The sequence below is a fragment of the Enoplosus armatus genome, chromosome 21 (assembly GCF_043641665.1).
Source record: "Enoplosus armatus isolate fEnoArm2 chromosome 21, fEnoArm2.hap1, whole genome shotgun sequence".
NCBI lineage: Eukaryota > Metazoa > Chordata > Actinopteri > Centrarchiformes > Enoplosidae > Enoplosus > Enoplosus armatus.
The window spans coordinates 8,868,532-8,888,342 of NC_092200.1; the positions used below are offsets into that span (position 1 = coordinate 8,868,532).

At 39.9% G+C, this 19,811-nt stretch overlaps 3 protein-coding genes across 7 annotated transcripts in view; all 3 read right to left on the reverse strand.

The window, feature by feature from the left end:
* The window catches only part of LOC139304191 (serine/threonine-protein kinase OSR1-like), a 37,123-nt gene extending 31,684 nt beyond the window's left edge, over positions 1–5,439 (reverse strand). For 2 of the 3 annotated variants that reach the window (XM_070928073.1, XM_070928072.1), the window contains exons 1-2: positions 5,432–5,439; positions 4,613–4,711 (exon numbers count right to left, since the gene is read on the reverse strand). In XM_070928073.1, the coding sequence (XP_070784174.1) occupies positions 4,613–4,711; positions 5,432–5,438 (106 nt within the window). In that variant the 5' untranslated portion in view covers position 5,439. Of the gene's footprint in view, positions 1–4,612; positions 4,789–5,431 lie in introns of those variants that run through there. The other variant, XM_070928074.1, reaches the window with a different exon arrangement.
* Positions 5,440–5,770: 331 nt separating this feature from the next.
* myd88 (MYD88 innate immune signal transduction adaptor) lies at positions 5,771–15,408 on the reverse strand. 3 transcript variants are annotated; one of them, XM_070927867.1, is made up of 6 exons: positions 15,324–15,408; positions 8,619–8,906; positions 8,142–8,273; positions 7,272–7,449; positions 6,650–6,741; positions 5,771–6,553 (listed from the first exon to the last, which is right to left on the reverse strand). In XM_070927867.1, the coding sequence occupies exons 1-6, from the start codon at positions 15,352–15,354 to the stop codon at positions 6,399–6,401; spliced, it is 876 nt and encodes a 291-aa protein (XP_070783968.1). In that variant the 5' UTR covers positions 15,355–15,408; the 3' UTR covers positions 5,771–6,398. The 3 variants fall into 3 exon arrangements, with proteins under 3 accessions (XP_070783968.1, XP_070783967.1, XP_070783969.1); XM_070927866.1 differs by lacking the exon at positions 15,324–15,408 and having other exon boundaries at positions 8,619–9,031; XM_070927868.1 differs by lacking the exons at positions 8,142–8,273; positions 15,324–15,408 and having other exon boundaries at positions 8,619–9,031.
* A 1,486-nt stretch (positions 15,409–16,894) lies between these two features.
* Positions 16,895–19,811, reverse strand: part of map3k22 (mitogen-activated protein kinase kinase kinase 22) — a 37,249-nt gene continuing 34,332 nt past the window's right edge. Inside the window, exon 18 of the mRNA XM_070928212.1 lies at positions 16,895–19,032. Within this exon, the coding sequence (XP_070784313.1) occupies positions 18,804–19,032 (229 nt within the window). The 3' untranslated portion in view covers positions 16,895–18,803. The remainder of the gene's footprint in view (positions 19,033–19,811) is intronic.

Sequence of the window (19,811 nt, forward strand, 5' to 3'; positions counted from 1 at the left end):
TATGAACAGAACAGAATAGAGTCAGCTCAGCACAGCAACAAGATTTAGCTTGTTTTGGAAGTGGACGGCTAAATCCAATCTATATATTAAGTTATCACATTAGCCAAAATCAAATGAAGATGATCCAGCTGCCAGTTGAAAATGTGGCGTGTTGACGTGGCTGAGGGATACACAGTTATGTAAGCTTTTTGGCTTTTTTTTGTTGATTTTCATTTGTCTCCATGTTTGATTGATTTTTTTTTTTCACATTTTATTTCCATTTTTCATAGTGTCGTTAACATTTTAACATAACTGCATAAACAGCCTGGAGAAAAATATCACTAAAGTAACAGCAGCATGCAGCTGTTCTTTTTTCATTGTGTGTGTCAGAAGCCAAAACACCCCCCAAAAAACATGTCAAGAAAATCTCTAAAACCTTTCACAGACACACTACCTATTACACCTTTGTTTCCAGTAAGTAACATTTATAATTATCCCTACAATTACTCAAGAACTTATAGATCCCCAAAGGTTTCTTAATTGATATGGTTGACTTTTACAAACACCATGGCCTCCATTTACTGTCTGAATTTGTCTGATTCTTAAAATATGTTTAGCTGTTAGTTTCACCCTGTAATTTGTGTTTAAATGCTACTTTGTCTTTCCACGCTTTTAGTTTTAACACTCTACGTGCAACAATCTGTTACAGCTGTAGATGTAAAGGTCTGCTCTAGATAGTGAAAAAAAAAGTTGTAGACAGGGTGAAACAACTTGATCACCCCTGTGGGGGGGACATTGACAAAACAATCATGATCTTTGAAAAGGCAGCCCATGTTTTCTGTAAGCATGTTGCCTCAAAACAAGTCAAGCTTGGCCTGGAAGCCTTATGAGCTTTATACTATAACCTGGAAATATCTGAATGGAACATACAAGACTAGAGTTTTTTCTTCTCAATGAACTGTTTAAGCCTAAACACTCAAGAGAGGACTTGGCATTAACCTGTAAGCCGACATGTTTGCTCTTTAGGGAGTTGACATCTGAGTATAGAATGTTTGCATTCCCTTCTATTCTGGTGCATCTCTACGATAGCAAAGCACAAAGGAATAGTAAACCGAATAATAAGCTTACTTAGGACACAGACAAAGCCACAGCATTACACTTCATTAAAATTATTAAAGCGGCTCAAAGACCATTAAAATACCAAGAGGCTTTTTAAATCTCAAGGTTTCATTAAAGAGCTGTTACTCAGCACATGTCGACTCCAAGTAACAAGACAACTCACATTATCGGCCAACATTTGCCTGATGAAAAGGTGAAAATATTTGACAAAAAGGGCAAGTATATCGTTCCCAGTACAATAATATCTTATCAGATTAGCTTGGCCTTGAATTATCTTCTTAATGGAGTAGGTCACCAGCAGCGTGACAGTCTTTCCTGCCCTCACCAGGCCAGTTTGGAGCCTGACGTCAGTCATCATTTTTAACATTTCCTCTTCATACCTGGCTGACATTCCACACATGGTATGATACGTTTCCTAGAACACAATCATACTGAAGTTTTTTTTAAAACCATCCGAGGAACAGGGCAAGGAACAGGGAGGAAACATGTGGGACCAGAAAGTTTCCAGTCCAGAATGATCCAAAGTCTGATCCACTTTTTTTTCCCCTATGTGCTCTGCCCAGTATGATCCAATTCTCAGTGGGGTGAAAAGAGTGGGTGTGAACCATGTAATAACAAGTCCTGTTTCCCCGGGGAAGTTACCAAAACAATGGTTCTGCTGGGCATGCTGGGTATACAGGGCCATCCTCACAACACCAACCTTCCAGCTCAGCAGAGGAGCTGTAGGGATGAAACAGCTTATATAGTATCTCTAAACGGTTTCTGTTAGAGTGGGGGGCAGAGGTGGGCTTAGGTCTGGGAGACTGCAATAACAGGTTAGTCCGACTTGTGGCTACCTGTTGAGGTTTTAAATGCTGAAACGATCACTTGGCCTATCGATGAGTCCATCAACAGAAAAATAATGGGAACTATTTTGATAAACGAATGATAGTTAAGGTCATTCTTTGTAGCAAAATGCCAAATATTTCCTAAATTTAGGATTGTAAGGATGTTCTGCTTTTCTTTGTCATATGTGATAATAAACTCAATACCTTTAGGTTGTGAGGTGTTGGTCGGACAAAACAACATCAAGATAATAATCGGCAGGTTATTTGATAATGAAAATTATAATTAGTTGCAGCCCTTACTCAAATACATACATCTTATATGTGGATTTCTGGCATTGAGTTTGTGCTGGGAAAACAGGAAGGTCTCACAATTTTCTACAAGTCTGTGTACATGTACCACCACAGCGTACCTGATATTAACGGACTGTGAGGAAAATTACCAATCTAACAAAACCCACTCTTTTGATTTAATCAGTGATTCCATAAGCAGTTAAAACATCCGTACCACTGCAAGTAATGATGGAGAAACACAAAACGCATGTTACCTACTGCTGCAATCAGAAAAAGATCTAAATTAAAAAGTCTATTTATATAAACTTCCTAATACAAACAGTAGCCTGTAATAATTATATAATTTGCAGTACTCAATACTGCATTTGTGCTTAGCCGCCCCCCTCCCTGAATACATACTCCAAAACACCACCACAGCCCACCACTGACTGATTGTGCAATTTTCATACTCAAGCATTTTCTTTGGTAATTTAAGCTACCACATCCTCCCTATTGAGGCTTCTGTCTCATGGGTCAATGGTAAGTTAAATTCTCTGCTGTGATTTAGGAATGGGCAACATGTCCTGACCCTGACTGGAAATTGCAGCAACTCAGACCTAAAGCTCAACTTTTTGAGAGTTGGTAATATGGTAATCAAGCAAAGACTGTCTGAGAGGCAGAGAGAGAGAGAAAGGACGGGGCTGTTGGGAAGGTTTGGGAACTAGGCTAACTGTACAATTCATTTCCAAAGCTAAGTTGATAATCGTGATCCCTTGCCCTAACACCAAGTAAGCATGCTGAAGTCCAGTCTTGAAATAGCCTCACAAGTTTCAAACCTATGCTGACAATTTGTGTCACATAGGAAAATGCCACAGAACTGGTTTCTATACAAGAGGGGCTTTATCTCTGTGTGCATGCTAAATTACAGGGCGTTATCTTGTGGGGTGCCCCAGATCAAATTTTCCAAGAAAATGAGGGAGGAAATGTAGAAATGGGTTCAAGTTAAAATCCAAGTCTTTTAAAAATACACAAAAAGGTTAATTTAGGGTGTGCAGAATGGACCCTCTATAAACACACTGACTCCCTGTAGAGGAAGCAAGCACCACTTAGGTAAAGTAAACCAGCAGCACAAACTAACTGATTTGAGAGGACAATACTTTGCTTATATGTTACACACTTCTTCATATTTTCCATCTTCCTCCCCATCTAAGCCAGCCAAAGGCAGGACAGGGCCAGCTATTTGAGTTAAGTTTCACAAGTAAAAGCTGTCATTCCTCAGGCCATTCAACCTGTAAGCCATCCTCAGGACTCACCAAGGCTTAACACTGCACAGGAAAGGTGTAATATGCCTCCCGTCACACTGGAGGGTTTGGTAGAGAAACGTGGGCGTTCATATAAAGCAATTATTGTTACTTATTATTACTTTCTTGACTAACAGTAGCCTAACAACAATTAACATTCAGTCTGGTTTAAACAAAGTGTTATTGACGAGGTTACCCAGCAAATTATCAAATGATTTTTCCCCATTTTCTGTGAGGGACATGGTTAGAAGCCCCATAATACCGATTAATCCCGTCCAAAGAGCTCTCGCATAACTGGATTAATTCAGGCAGTAAATTGCCCAAAACAATACCCTACTCCGGGAAGGACCATGAAGTATAATCTCTGGACTCTGCAGTGGCAACATGAGTGTTTTGGAAAAAGTTCTGTACTTGAATATCCAGTGTATTTTAATTGGAAATGGGCACGAGCACACACACACACACACACACACACACACACACACAGTATGTAAAACATGGTCTCTGTCTAATACTTTGCTAATACTCTGCCTTTACAATGCAGTGTCTTCCCCAAACAAAAAGATAACTGTCAGAATACATTATTTTTAATGTCACTTCTGTTTAAAACATACTCTGCAGGTTGGGTTCTGTCTAAAATACAAACACTTAAAATTTAGAAAAAGATATAGTTCATATTCTTGGAATTTCACAGATACAACGCCCTCTATCTAGAGTTTATTTAAGAAAGTGTAAAGCAAGCTGTTCACATGAATAACTGACTGCTCAATGAAAGCGGCTCTTTTCCAGCAAGTAGTCCGAGCCTGACTAGACAGTAACGTTATGACGCTCGTTTATGACTTCGGCATAGCCCCAGCGGACGGGGTAACCGCTCTCACTAGATATATTCCACTGACTCCAAGTCACAACACCGCCCGGCTAGGATTGCCAAGTTGCCGAACGCGATGAGCTCAACGTAGCTCACGAGAAAGAAGATGCCTTTTGCTCGCTTTATATTGAAAAGATATTACGGCTCATGTTAGCTGTGATAAGCCCTCTTTATAGTAAGCTAACGGCAGAAAATCTCAGACTGTCGGTTATCACATACGTTAAGCTAACAAGCTAAGGATCACATACCAATCACCTCGTGTAGCTCATAATCATCTTTGTTGATGGACCAGGGTTGGGAGCTCAGGTCCTCCGACATGGCTGAGGAGTCTGCTGAGGCCGTACTATCTGTAGAAAGGTGGTGAATCCAAAGACTGTGCGTAAAAAGAAGTCAAAGTAATCCAAACAGGACCAACAAGGGCGACACTTCCCCTTCTTTGCGAATCCTGCAGCACTCCTGTCATTCCCAAAGTTTGACACTAGCCTAGCAGCCCCGCCTACCGCATTCCTACTGAGCAAATGTGGACCTTCCCGGCGGACATATTGAGTGTGGGACTTCTTTATACCGCACTGTCCTCCGGAATCCTACTGTAGTCAGCCAAGAGGAAATTACTTTTGGCACTGTTTGTCAGCTAATTAGACTGAGCTGCAGCTGAAGAGACAGTGCCCAACATACAGCGACAGAAGCCCGTCTGTTTAAAATGTTTGCCACACAATACTGATATCAATATCAATCAGTATAAAAAGGCATCTGTTAAGACTTTTATACATAATTTTGTCACTGAATAGGTAAGCCACTACAAAGACTGTTTTAATATTAGGTAAAACATGCCCAAAAATGAAATCAAGCCTTTGGGTTCCGCCACACTTTTAATGGCGAACTGCTGAGGTACGGTTTGCCTTGAATTCCCCGAATAGCGTCTTGCAGGCATGTGTTCTTCTAATACAGCAAACAAACCCCATCTTTTTTTTAACAAGATTAGCACGTGGCATTGTCAGCCTTTTTCCACCAATAATAATTTGATTAAAGGAGCAAGTTTAGATAGTAAACAGGCTGGGAAGTTTTACCTGACATGCTGAACTCAGGACAATAACACTGCAGGTTTAAAAAAAAAGAGGCGTGTTGCGCCTGGAACATCCTGTCATCTGATTGGACAGTACCACGTATGCTTCTCTGTGATTGGATGTTCATGTGTTAAGCATAAAAGGTACCGAGCTACAGTCCTTTACAGCATTCAATTAACGACACCTCTGGTGGTTCATTTTATATCATACAGGACTTGCACAATCGCAACCCCTGCTGGAGAATTACAGAAAATATTGTACCTTCATGAGTGTGCATATGCTTTAAAAGTGAAAAAAACTGCCCTTGAAATTATTAAATTGTATTGAATTTATTTTCAGGAAATCATATTCAGACCATTTATTCAAGATAGAATTAAATCACTTTTTATGAAAGTTCATATCAAAAATACAAAATCATACAAAATCAAATGTCAGACATCATTGTGACAGAGAAAGTTAGAGAGAAAGGAAGGTGTCAGCAGTCAGTAAAAATGAACATGTGGAAGTTTCACAATCAAAATATCTCTTCCTCTTTAGCTTTAATCTCATCTAGAAGTTGACTAATAAGAGGAAGTAGCCAGCACAAAAAAACAGAGCATTTACAGAGCATTTAGCGCATGCTGTCCTAAATACAAACAGATCCTCCTCACATAAATACAAAATTGTGGCAGGCACTGCCTATGTTATTCTTGACATTTTAATGACATAATAATAGCTGTGTGCAGTATGAACTTTGCAAATATTTGGTAACCTTGTGCAGCAGAGTTTTGTAAGAAATCAAGTCATCTTCATAGGAAACACAAATAGTAGCATCATAATATATACTGTATACACACAGCAACGGATAAGTGGGCACAGAAGCCAGCAGCAATAGCACACCCTTCAACCTGTAATGTTTGGCCATTGTCCAATATCCCTTTTGATGGAATAAAAAGGCAACTTTAAACACGTTTAACTGACTGGTCCATGATTATGGCAGAGAGAGAGCTTTGGCCAGCCGTCCCCAGAACCAGGCCTGTGTGCAAGGCCGGGTGTAGTCACATATGGTGAGGAAGCGTAGGATGCTGGGGAACGGTTTTGTCATTGACTTGTACACCACTGGAATAAGCCGTTTACTTTGAGCTCCTGAAACAGCAAAAATAAAATAAAGGTATAAAAGTACATGCATGCACAGGCAGTTGTCAGAAAAAGGAAGTTTAACATGACAAAAATATAACTTACCAGGACAGAGGCTGAGAGCAAACTTGGTCTGAAAGTCACAGGCATCGCTGTCAAGGTATTCATCAGAAATCACCACCACCATCCTCTTACACCTGCACAGATGGTCACATATTGTAGTTATGTTGCAAAATGTGAGAGTCAGAGATAAGGGAGATTTTAAGAAGGGGGGACTACGGGGTCGCCTCAGAGAAAACGTCTTGCTCTCGGGAGGCTTTCTATATCCAAATTTAAGAAGAGACTTATGAAAGTTTCAGTCATGACAGAAAGCTAAACTTGCCTGTCTTTTGTATCTGTGAACTTTCCATTTCCATTTTTTGTTCACACAGATGATTAACAGATCCAGAACAGAATATTTTTTGTAGAGTGTGAATAAGCAGCAGGTCTGGTACGCATCCTGAGTTTAAATACATTCTTGATGACTGCGCACGCAGGAGTCTGTGTTGCATCAGACGTACAAATTCTAATAGTTGTGTTGCATGTCAACAATACCTTCAAAAAAGCACAAGATCAAGCTAAAGTGACTTTGCTTTGGCTACACTGTTTTTTTTCTTGCCAGAATTATAATAAAAAGCCAAATCAACAGAGTAGACTTGGACATGGTTAGCATGTGCTGATATCCCACCTCTTCTCAATGAGTTCACTAGTGATGGTCCATACACAGGAGCCTGGGAGGACATCTCTGTCAAACACACACAGCTTCAGCCTGTACTCTGTCTGTTCCAGCTCCTTGATCATCTCATGAACAAACTCGAAGTCCTTCTGGCAGTAGCAGATGAAGGCATCAAACAGCTCAGGAGCACCTGGATTCAATTCAGTTAGATTCAATTCAATAACACAAATTTATTTATCTTTATAAGGCCAGTGTAGTGCAACAGCTTGCAAACCAAGACAACATACACAATAAACTTAGAAAAAATCAAATACCACAGAACTGAGCTAAATTCAACGGAAGTAAAAGATAAGCATAATGGGTGGCAACCAGCACAGTGCTGCATAGATGTGCGACTAGAGCTTCAAATGTCTTGTCAGATTAGGAGACTAGTTGGAGCTTTTCCTGTGCAATGGCTGACCACAGAACATAATGTTGCAATCACTATCTCAAGTCTGACTTGAGCAAATACATACTGGATTATTATTACAGATGTATTAACATGTAAGCAGCATTTTACTATTATAGTTGGTTAGGGTGGAGCTAATTTGAACTACTTTATATGCTGTTGGGCACTTCATTATATGTTTTCTGATCATATGTTTTGAGTGTAAATGGTAATTTGCAATGTTACAAGTGATTATAGCTGTCAGATGAATATAGGGGAAGAAAAAGTACAATATTTCCCTCTGAAATGTTGTGGAATGGTCACATTTGCATAAAAAGTGACGTAATTAATGCTGACAAGGGTTTGACTGCAGGTTTGACCAGTGGCACTGCCTTCTAATAGTATAAAGTATTAAAAAAAAATAAAGCAAAAAAGAGAGTTACACAAATACAGACCTTCAGGGTCATCCTCCAGGGTGATACCAAACCTCTCTGGGGTGCGGGGGACACAGCTGTCAACCTCATGAACCTGAACTGGGGGCTCCGCCTTCTTCTTCAGACTCTCACAGTACTTCCTGACATCATCAACTGGTACCAAAAAATATGTACAGACAGACACACACCCACACACACACACAAATACATAGTTAGGGGAGTTGTTATAGCAAGTGGACTGAATGATCTGAAATGTATTTTGAATCATTTTCAGCTTATAAATATATTAACACATACTACATTTGGGGAAATGGTTTTTTTATACACTCTGAATCATGTGTGTAAATACTTTTTGCAACATGGGAACTCCGGCGTGTGAATCATTTCCTGAAGTTCAGGGACGGGACGGGCGATGACAAAGTTACAAATAAGTAAATATGATGTACTTGTACCAACGACGCAAGCATTTAGAAAATAAACAGAAAGTTCCAAACGCACCTATAAAAGGACGAAGATCCTCCACGATGTCCTTCCTCTCCACCTCCTCCAGGATCGACAGCAGCTTCCCCACAGACACATCTGTGGAGCGAGCCTGCCAGTCCTCCATGATCGTCTTGGTGGGGTTCCTCGACACCTCGTAGTTCTGTATCTCCAGGTAAGAGAAGCCCATGGCCTCTGCTACAGCCGTCCAGTCCGCGGCCACTGTGTTTCTGGGGTTCAGATACAGTCCCAACTTTTTCCTCACACTCATGTTCAGTGCAATGAGAGGAATCGTCCCCAAGTCGACTTCTGAATCGACGCACGCCATGTTCGCAAGTTTCCGGCGATCTCCGCGAGACGACAGGCTTTAGTTAAAAGCCAAACACGGGAAACATTGTTAGGACCGATGGCGCGATATTATGTGGCGTATTTCGTCAGGAGTCCGCAGGTTACCTGACAAGAGAACAAGGATGTGATGTCACTGGAGGACTGCGTCACACGGGGGAGGAGACGTACTGTTCAATACAGACGGCACAGACACCACTGGCCAAAAAAGTGCACTTCCACTAGACTCTAGTTGTTAATCCACTGGTATTGTTAATCCACTGGTATTATCGCGATGGTGACAGAAACGAGAACAGATCATTTTCATTGATTAGTAAAATGGCTTGCAGCAGGAAAATGTTGAAATGAGTGTTTCTGTTCCCTTTTCTTGTCTACATTCATATCTGTACCCAGAAAGCTCTACCTCCTTACTTTGATAAGATTTAATATAAAAATCAAGAAAAGAAAATTAAGATTTGAAGGCTCAGTCTAATGCTGACAAGGTGCAAACAAAATCGCATAACAAAACTCTTCCATTTAGCAATTTTATTTTGTAACTGCCACAAACACAAAAAAACTCTGAAAATGAACAAAAAGTAATAACAGCGGGGTTTCCAAACAGGCATAAGAAAATAGCAAGAAAAACAATTGGCACAAAAAACATCAACAGACAAATCTTTGTAACTGATCTACAGCATCAAAACTAAAAACCACAATGTTGCTTTCACTATTGCTGCAGCACAACAGGAAGCGTAGAAATGAGTCCAGTAAAGGTGCTTTGCCTGTTTTTCTAGAGAACTGATGACATATTTCAAGTATTCATAGATAGAATGAATTTCCTCAAATCCTCATCAGACAACTTCCCTCAATCAACAGATCAGTCCAAGTTTGCATCAGTGAGTCTTCCTCTGAGCATCTGTTCACGTGTTCGCTGTTTGCTTTGAGGCGGATCACAAGTTTTTGCTTTTGGAGAAATAGAAGTCTATGCCTCTGTCCCGATGTTGTTTGGGAGTGTGAGATGGGCCTTTCTTTCCTCGTGCTGAAGGTGCTGTGCCACTCTGAAAAAAAAAATGGAATACACAGTTAAAACCTTTAAGTATTATTGTTTGCAAGTATTCAGATCCTTCAGAACATACCGATACCCAAATTTTAAAATATTCCATTAAGTATTATCAGCAAAATTTAGTTTAAATATCAAAAGAAAAGTACTCATCCTGCAAAAAAAACAGCTCATATGAGTGACATTACTATATATGACATTATTAAACTGTCAATACTGATGCATCAATATATAAGTAGCATTTCACTGTTGTAGCTGGACAAGGTGAAGCTTATTTTAACTACTTTATGTACAGTTTAGTCCAGCGGTTCCAAATTTATTGGTATACTGGATAATTTGACCTCATTGGACATTGAACAATTATTCAAATTAAATCATTTGAGAAGTTTACAGAGGAAATCTCTGTTTTTGTCCAACAACTCTCTATAACAAGACAAGGGGGCCCAAACCAGACACAGCGTTTTTGTGAGGGGGTAACAAACAAAAAGATTACATAGAATACATTGGATTTTATAGGCTTATCATATGTTGTTTTAGATAAAACTTAAAAGTAACTAGTAATTTTATCTGTTAGATAAATGTAGTGGGGTAAAAAGTGCAATATACACCTCTGAATTGTTATGGAGTATAAGTTTAAAGCAATATTAGAGGTATGTGTAATTTAACTTTAGTACAGTACTTGAGTGAATGTACTCACTTACATTCCACCACTTTTGGATCAGCCATGAAGGATTAAAGAAGCTATTAAAGGTGCAGCACACAATCATACTACCCACTTCCCCTTTCTCCCCCACACCCACCGGTTTCTTGTTGACGTGTCTGCTCCACTCAGGCGCTATGACGATGGGGGTGGGGTAGTTCTCACCAAGAGATATTTGAGCATGTGACAGTGCAGCGGTGCTGAGGGTCCAGGGCGTGTGCACATCAGCCCCCCTGATCCCCCGCAGCTCAGGAACCCACTGCCGTACGTAGTCACCCTAAAGCAGACGCACAGGTAACCAAACAACAACTCAGTCAATGACTGAACTTTCCATATCACAGCCTTCTTCACATTTAAATTATAGTTGTTTTTTAGTTTTAGTAGCTTTTTTATAACGGTCTTGTTTTTATTTATTATATCTTGATTTTTCTACTTATGTCTCTGCTATTGCACTATCCTGTATGCTGCTGTAACAATGCAAATTTCCCCGCTGAGGGATTAATAAAGGATTATCTTATTTGTACTGGTTTCATCACCATTGTGTGACAGCAAAGCCATTACAAACACAAGGGTGACTCATTCTGTGTTGTAGTGCAAACAATGGGAAGCTCTCCAAAAATGTCAAAGGGAACTGAAACGTTGCATCTTCTCACACATACATTATTGTCGTAGTCGAGGCCTTGCTTGATCATGTTGAACTTCCTGTTCTCTCTGGGGTCATTTCCTATTCCAGCGCTGTACAGCCAGTTGCCATAGTTGCTGCAGACATCATGGTCAATCTTTGGAGGAAAAGGCACTTGTGAGTATCATTGTCTATACATAAAAATATAAAATTCTGCTATTCCGCAACATAATAATTAAATAATTTCATGTCCTAAAAATGCCAAAAAGCTTCAAAAGCTCCAAACTGATTTACAACGTGGCCTTCAATACTTACCAGAAGGTATTCAAACCACTCGGCTCCCATCCTCCAATCCAGGCCCAGGTCTTTTGTGAGGAAGCTAGCAACATTTTGCCGCCCCCTGTTGGACATGAAGCCCGTCATTGCCAACTCTCTCATGTTTGCATCCACGAAGGGCACTCCTGTTAGTCCCTCTGTAATTACAAATGATACATATCTTCAGCGGCTGATACATACACTGTACAAACACTTTGAATACATGCTTAAAGAAAAAAAGTGTGTTTTGTGAACAATGAGGAAGAAATTGATGCAAACCTTTCCACGCATTGAAAAGCTTCATGTCCTTTTTCCATGGAACAGATCTGTCTTGAAGACCTGAAGTAAAATGACTATGAGCTTTACATTCATTTATGTATTAAAAAATGTGTTAAACTTGAGCTTATTTTACCTTTGATTTGAAACAGTCTGTTTCCATACTTGACACCCACAAACTTGAAGTAATCCCTCCATAGAAGTTCAAAAATGACCCTGAAAGACAGCAGGGAAGATCGTCAGAAAGTCAAGACAAATGTGTATTATTAGTGACTAAACAGTGGCCTATGATAGAATACATTTTATTTCAATTAAGAACAGGTAGTTTTACCAATGTACATTTACATTTTGACACATTATAGCGCTGTATTATCAAATACAAAGACAGCACCAGAACAGCTAGTGAGCTTTTGTACATACCTGACCAGTACGGCACTATTATACAGTATCTATGTTGTATTTTATTCTTTACTTATTTATTATTCCAGTCCTTTCTAACACCAGACTCACCAGTATGTGCTCTGATTGGCTGTCCGCTCCCTCTCATACTGCTTGATTTGATGATAAATATACCTCGGTGAAATGCAACCCATTGCCAGCCTGCAGAATTAGAGCACCATTAGAGATATATTTATTATGGAACATTAAACTCTAGTAAGCATTGACTTGTAGAGGAAATGATACAACAACGCTCACCAAGGTGCAAATTTAGTGGAATAGTCCACACCAATCAAGCCATTGCGAGTCTCCTTGTAAGTTGCAACTGCATCCTACAAAAGACACAACATTTATTTATTTATTTTTGCCATTTTATAAACAGCAACTAGTCCTTATTTGTAATAAAAGTTGTACTCACAGTGTCCCAGAAATAGTGTTTGAGTCTGGCCAGAGCCTGACTTTCACCACCACTGCAGGGGAAGGCTGAGCGAGGATCAGTCACAGGCTCTATTAGAATAAAACAAGAGAAGCATATCAGCATCACACTGATTTTATACACGTTAAACACTCCCTGGTGTACATTGAGACACACAGAATCATAAAAGCTTAATCATATACATGGAAATCGAGCCAGTCTGCTCACTCGCTAGCTTAATGAGGAAATCTGTGCTCAGCAGTTTGCCTATTGAATTCTGAAAGTAGCAGCAGTGAGGATTTACTCAATAGAGGCACTGCATAAAATGAGCCATTTGTGCTACAGCGGCATTTACACAAAAGTCAATTTAATAAGCACATAAAATAAATGTACAGGAATTTGTCTTGGTGATACTGATACAGACAGAATCATTTCTGCAAATTCACAGAACATGAAGACACAAAAGGGAAAGTGCAAGATGTACTGTCAGAATTAAACCATTTGGATTGAGCAGATAAAACATTAGGATTATTCACCTGTCTGTTGCAGGTCCTCTGCTGTAGGGATGGCTCCTTCCTCAAGCCCTTGAGGAAGAGGCTTCAGCTGTTCAGGGGTTGGAAACACAGGCCTCACCCTGCTCTGGGTCTCTGCTGCCTTCCTGAACTGAGTGTACACATCAGGGAGCCTAACAAACCAGAAGGAAACATTACAAGAAGCACTTAACACTTCTTAGCTATATCTCACAGTAAATTGCCAGAATCAAAAACAGGACATTGAGCAGAACTTGGATGTTTTGTCCTAGGCAAGCCATATCCTCTCTTGCCTGGATATGTGATGAAAAGGAAGATCATCTCTGTGGTACAGTGTAGACCCCCAGCAGGTGTGAACTTTGACCTTCATCTGTGCACAGACATCCTTCACTCGTTTCTCCACATTCAGTTCCTCTGAAGCTACCTGGAACATGAACGCGTGAAGGACAAACTATGTCAAAATCACCAGACATATCAGATATAATAAAGTAGTGACAATCACAATAGAGAAAGACTGTTTAAAACTACCTCTTCGTGGAAAGCCACAGTGCTGACAGAGCCCAGTTGCTTGATGAGGTCGGCAACTACCTCCTCTGGCTTACCCCGTCTCACCACGAGGTTGCTGTCACACACACACAAAATTTGTCCCTGTTAACACCATGCCAGGCAAGCTGCATCCTGGGTAGAGAGCCAGTAACTTCCCCCATGCTGACCGGAAAAAAGTGAGGGGATCAGTGTGTGCGGCACCCATGTTAATGTAAACATAACCCCCTATAAGCCCAGGTGTGTCCTGATCCTGTTACATCTGTATGAGTTAATTCCTTGAAAGCCGGGGACAGGGTCTGCACAGGGTGTATGTGTGACAATAACATGATGTATTAGTTCATGACCACTTTTAAACCTTGTAAATAGATTATAGATTAATAAAGACTGAACTGTGGAGAAGGTCAGCACTGTAAATAAAGCAGTAGAAGACACATAAATTGTCAAATACAGTCATATAAAAAGTCACACACAGGGAGACCAGTCAACGAACAACAGTTTAGTTACCTGCCCTTGTTGAGCAACGTGTTTCTGACGTCCCTGATACTCTCCAGTAAGAAGCGCAGGCGGAAGGGCCCAGTCTTTGGTAAGTTGTAGTTGTACGTTCCCACATAATGTCTGGGGTCAAAGCAGTACAGTGGGACAATGTACTCTGCATTTCTTTGAGCCCAGTGGAAAAGCTGCATGTAAAGAGTACAAAGTATGTGTCATACCATCATCTCTTAGGAAAAATCATAAATCATCATGGTGTGAATACAGTTCAGTAAACTGAATATAAAATAGTACATTTGCTTCTATGAGCAAACTGTTTTGTAACTACAAATATGGCCGCTGTTGTATACAACTAACGATGGCAGCTAGTTTTGAAATCACCTAACCTTAAATTTAATGTGATGTTTCAGGGATACTGAAAGCAAGCAAATGTATTTTACCTTGCCACACACAATTTCGAACATTTCGTCTTTTATTTTGAAAAATGCAACCAGAAGTCGTATATGTCGATGTCACCTCTTTACAGGTAGAGGTCTATGGATGACTAAAGCCATGTAGTTGTTGTCTTACAAAGCTACACATAAAATTACATTGTGGTAATATAGGGCAGGTCAGGATTACTATTTTGACATCTAATTTGTGTACTTTTTGTGACTAATTCAAATGTTCTGGTCATTTAACTTTGAAAAATAGGCTTTTATTGTCAAGAATGTATGCCGGAAGTCATATAGTTGTTGCTGCTAGCTTGATGCTAGTAGCAAACACAATACATACTATGACCAAAATGTTCTCGTAAGGACGGTAACAAAGCAAATGCTAAATGTTAGGCACATAACGTCAAACAGACACGTTAACTTGTAAGTTTAGTAGGTGCAATAAAGTTAAATAACGTCGGATTTCATAACTATATGTACTCGTTACAGATTTAGAGTCTTACCCATAGACTGTATGCTCTTACCTCATTGTCGTGAAGTCGCAAGTCGTTTGTTAGTAAACATATGATTGTACGGGAGGTAGACATACTTGACGTTTTCAACATAGCAGCAATAACATTAGTTGTATCAGCAACACCAACAGTGTTTGGTATCAGAGAGAAGCGCCTCCCGGTCTGCCGGTCTTCAGTGTGTGCAGCGCGTGCAGACTGAGTCCGTCACGTTTTCTGACACGACGTTACGAAACGTCAGGTTTTGTAAGAAGCAGTTTTGTAAGCTGGTTGTTGTCATCTCAACAGCTGCCTCACGCTACAAAGCTAATAAAGACAGTTTTCACCGACAGAGTGCCTCTCAATTAGGTGTTTTTACCTACCCAATATACATATATATATATACACTGTATATATATACACTCCCCTCCAAAGGTATTGGAACAGTGCGGCCAATTCCTTTATTTTTGCTGTAGACTGAAAACATTTGGGTTTGACATCAAAAGATGAATATGAGACAAGAGATCAACATTTCAGCTTTTATTTCCAGGTATTTACATCTGGATCTGATACACAACTTAGAAGATAGCACCTTTTGTTTGAACCCACCCATTTGTGAGCAAAAGTATTGGAACATGTGACTGACAGGTGTGTTTTGTTGCCCTGGTGTGTCCTATTACATTGATTATTCAAACAATAAATAGCACTGAATGTCTAGTTCAGTTTCAGATTTGGGTTTTGCCTGTGCAGACTGCATTTATAGTTAGAGGTGTAAGCAACATGAAAACCAGAGAGCTGTCTATGGGTGAAAAACAAGCAATTGTGAAGCTGAGAGAAGATGGAAAATCAATCAGAACCATTGCACAAACATTGGCCATAGCCAGTACAACCATTTGGAATGTTCTGAAGAATTAAGAAACCACTGGTGTATTAAGTAACAGACGTTGAACGGGTAGACCAAGGAAAACAGCAGCAGTTGACGACAGAAACATTGCGAGAGCTGTAAAGAAAGACTCTAAAACAACTGTTAGTTGTCAAATTAAAGGAATTGGCCTCATTGTTCCAACAATTTTGGAGGGGAGTGTATACCCACACACTCACTGGCAACTTTATTAGGGCCAAGTCATTTACATACTTTTCATACATGAGGCGGAACAACGACCTCAGTAATACAAAGAAAGTAGAATTATCACCTTTCTGACAGTGCCAACAAAAACTAAAAATGCATAAGCTTCGGAAAAGTAAGATTCATAGCAGAGCTGTTGTTGGATTGGATTAGATTTTACATGTGTGCCTATTAAAGTGGTGAGTGTATATATTAAATCCAATCCATTAATCGCCTTATTTTGTTATAGTCCATATGAAACAAAAAGAAAGAAAAGGCAATACGTTTCATTATGACTTTGCGTAAACAAATTCAAAATAACAATAATTCTACACTTTAAAAAATGTGTTTTTTTTCTCGCTTTCTCTCCTTGTTAGCGGTTGATTAAATTAATTGATGGATTTTATATCATAATAGAATCATATAAATCACACAATGTAGTGTAAAAAAATGTATATTAGCGCCATAGAAGAAGAGAACATTTGAACAGCGGATAGAACTGTGACAGTCCAGAGCAATGTGATCACAACACAATAAAATCACACACAGAAATAGTCTTAGACCTTGAATTTATTAAGTTAAATGTACAAAAGATCAATGACTTGATACATTTCATGTTTCAAGGCTTTGTCATTAAGACAAAACAAACTGTCCCAATCGAAAGCCTCCCAGCCTTTTCATACTGCCTACCAGCTCTCAAAGAGACAATCATACATACTCCTGTCTAAATCACAGTACAATCTACTGTATAACGTAGCTATTTCATCAAATAGATTTGTATATAATGTAAAGAAATTTCATACAAAAGTGCAGAACAATATGTATTTACAGTATAATCTTTTTTTTTCCATATAAAAGAACTTCAGCAAATCCTGTGTGTGCTCTCTACTGAACAGCCGCTCACCTTATTAAGAAGCTTTCCGCTTTGGCAGTGAGCATTTGTGTTTGGCCACAAGCAGATTCAGATAAGGCACTGACAAGGGCGAAAAAAAGATTTGATCATTCCTCAAGTGCCACTGTGTTACAGCTAGCCACTACACCTCCAACATCAGTCTCCCCAGTTACAGTTTCATCTCATCTCACTTTAAAGAATACAGCATTTAGCTCCGTCTTTCCAACTTGCCCCCTTTTTTTTGTCAACTTGTAATATTATGCTTTATCTCACTGTCATTAATTGACCCATTCATACAGTGTGGGAAGCAAAGTAAAGGCATGGGGTGACTGGATTCATACTGAAGTTACAACAGAAAACGTAAATGAGACGCTTTACCTTCAATCTAATTTCATAATGCTTTTCATACTAACACAATGTGACGTCAATGCATCTGATTTGGTCTGTGCAGTCTACTGTGCACGAAGCTGCCATATCATAGAAAAGGCTATAGGGCTCTGAGGTGACAAAACAATCCAACATGACTAATACTGCACATTAACTTTAGTCCAAAGTTGTTGAAAGTTTCTCACTGCAACTTTTCTTTGGCCACTTTCTTCCTGTGGACCCAAGGCTCACTGTGTGGGAAGCTGGAATGGATGTCACAGACTCCAACAGTAGTGTTGGTATTGCTTAATAGACATTGCACACTAAATGCAAAAGTTTGGTTCTTTTTTTTTCTTTACATAGGAACAAACAACACAATTGTCCTTATGAAATTACATTTTTTAAAAATGCTTCAAATAGAAAAATATCTCCTCAGTTGATTATCCTGCATGTTGGAAATGTGTCAATGCATGATATCAAAAGTGCAATGTTGACAATCCTTCTAAACGGGCTTGTGAGTGCTATGAAAGCAGGGCAATGCAACCCTCTAAGATGTAAAAAAAAAAAAAGACATTCTTACTTACAAATTCTTATTGTAAGGCGTTGACGAAAATACATGTACAATTTTTTTAGGATAGAAAACTCATTTGCTAAGATGACTTTGTATGTGTTATTATCTGTCATATAAAAATATTTACCATATTTTACCATCTTAATTCTCACAGCTAACTCAGGCTGATGAGTAACTTAAAGTACTATCAGATGTGGTCAATGTCACCAGCCAGTCATGGTTACATGGTGTCTGGCCAAACCGAGACACCTCTGCTCTCTAACTTGGGTCACTTTTTCCTGCTCTTGTTAAAGGACAGCAGTCTGCAGCTCGTGAGACTGCTAAGTGCTTTCTCGTCAGTCCCCTCCTGGGGCAACACACTGCAATGCCTCGGAGGACTCTGGAAGTCTGACAGCAGTCAACCTGGCCTCTCAGTGACAAATCCGTGTTGAGCTAGTTAGTGAGAGATGCAGGGGCCCTGACAAGGCAGACACTGGTGATAGATGACAGGGCAGGACGTTGGAGTGATGCCGAGCCCTGGAGCCTGGTGACGGAGGGGGGCCCTGGGGACGGGGTGGGCGCCAGAGAGGAGGGGAGGTGCTGGGGCCGCGGAAGGCCTCGCAGGCAGGGGAGGGGAGGGGGGTCCGCGGGCTTCAGAAGCTGCCCTGGACGAATGGGTGACTGAGCAGAACGTCTGCAGTGGGCCGCCACTTCTCCTCCACAAACACCTGCCGCAGGAAGTCCCGGCACGCGTCGGACACGCCCTCGGGAAGCATGGGCTTCGTAGGCTGGGTGGCAATCTTAAAAATGGCTGCCATGGCCTCGTACTCCGCCCATGGAGGTTTCTGGGTCAGCATTTCCACAACAGTGCAGGCAACACTCCTGAGGACAAACAACATTGATTGTCAGAACATCTAATTTAATCATATTGGCATCAATTATTAGTTTACATGTAGTTTAATGATGTTTGTATGTATTCATGTTTATATTATATCATATTATAACATCATCATCTATGGTCTCAAAAATAAGAGTTGTCCCTTTAACACTTGCCTAAATTAAAACAGACTTTTTTTTGATTGTTGGACATAAAGTTTTTAAGGATTTATTACATTGTTGGACTACCAGAGTGCTTTGAAGGTAGGGAGACACTGTTGTGCATTTTACCTGCATTATTTACACGACAGAGCAATCTTTTTGGAAATGACCATAATGAGTTTTCTCAATCAGTAAATTTATATTACATGGTCATAGTCATTTAACTGTTTATAGTACTAGCAGTCATAGTCATAGTGCCCCAGGTGCAGAACAGTGGGTGGTGAGAGGCTAAATACTTTTATACGATCAAATTTCACAAAAATGAATAACAATAAAGTACATCATAAGCTTCACAAATGTAGTATTTAGTGCAGGGCTACTGCATCGCATTACATTATATTCCACAGGTGTTCATGTTGATTTATTCCCCCCTGCCCTGTATTTCTAATACAAGTTAACATTTCTGTTTTGCAATCCAAATTTAAGGTAGCATTCATGTCTTGGTGACTGCTATATGTATTTGACAACTGTAACTGGCCTTACTTCTCAGAAATACTGTACATTAAACATGTTTAAAGCTTACTTACAGCACACACCATCAACACTGTTTCAACAATTTATTG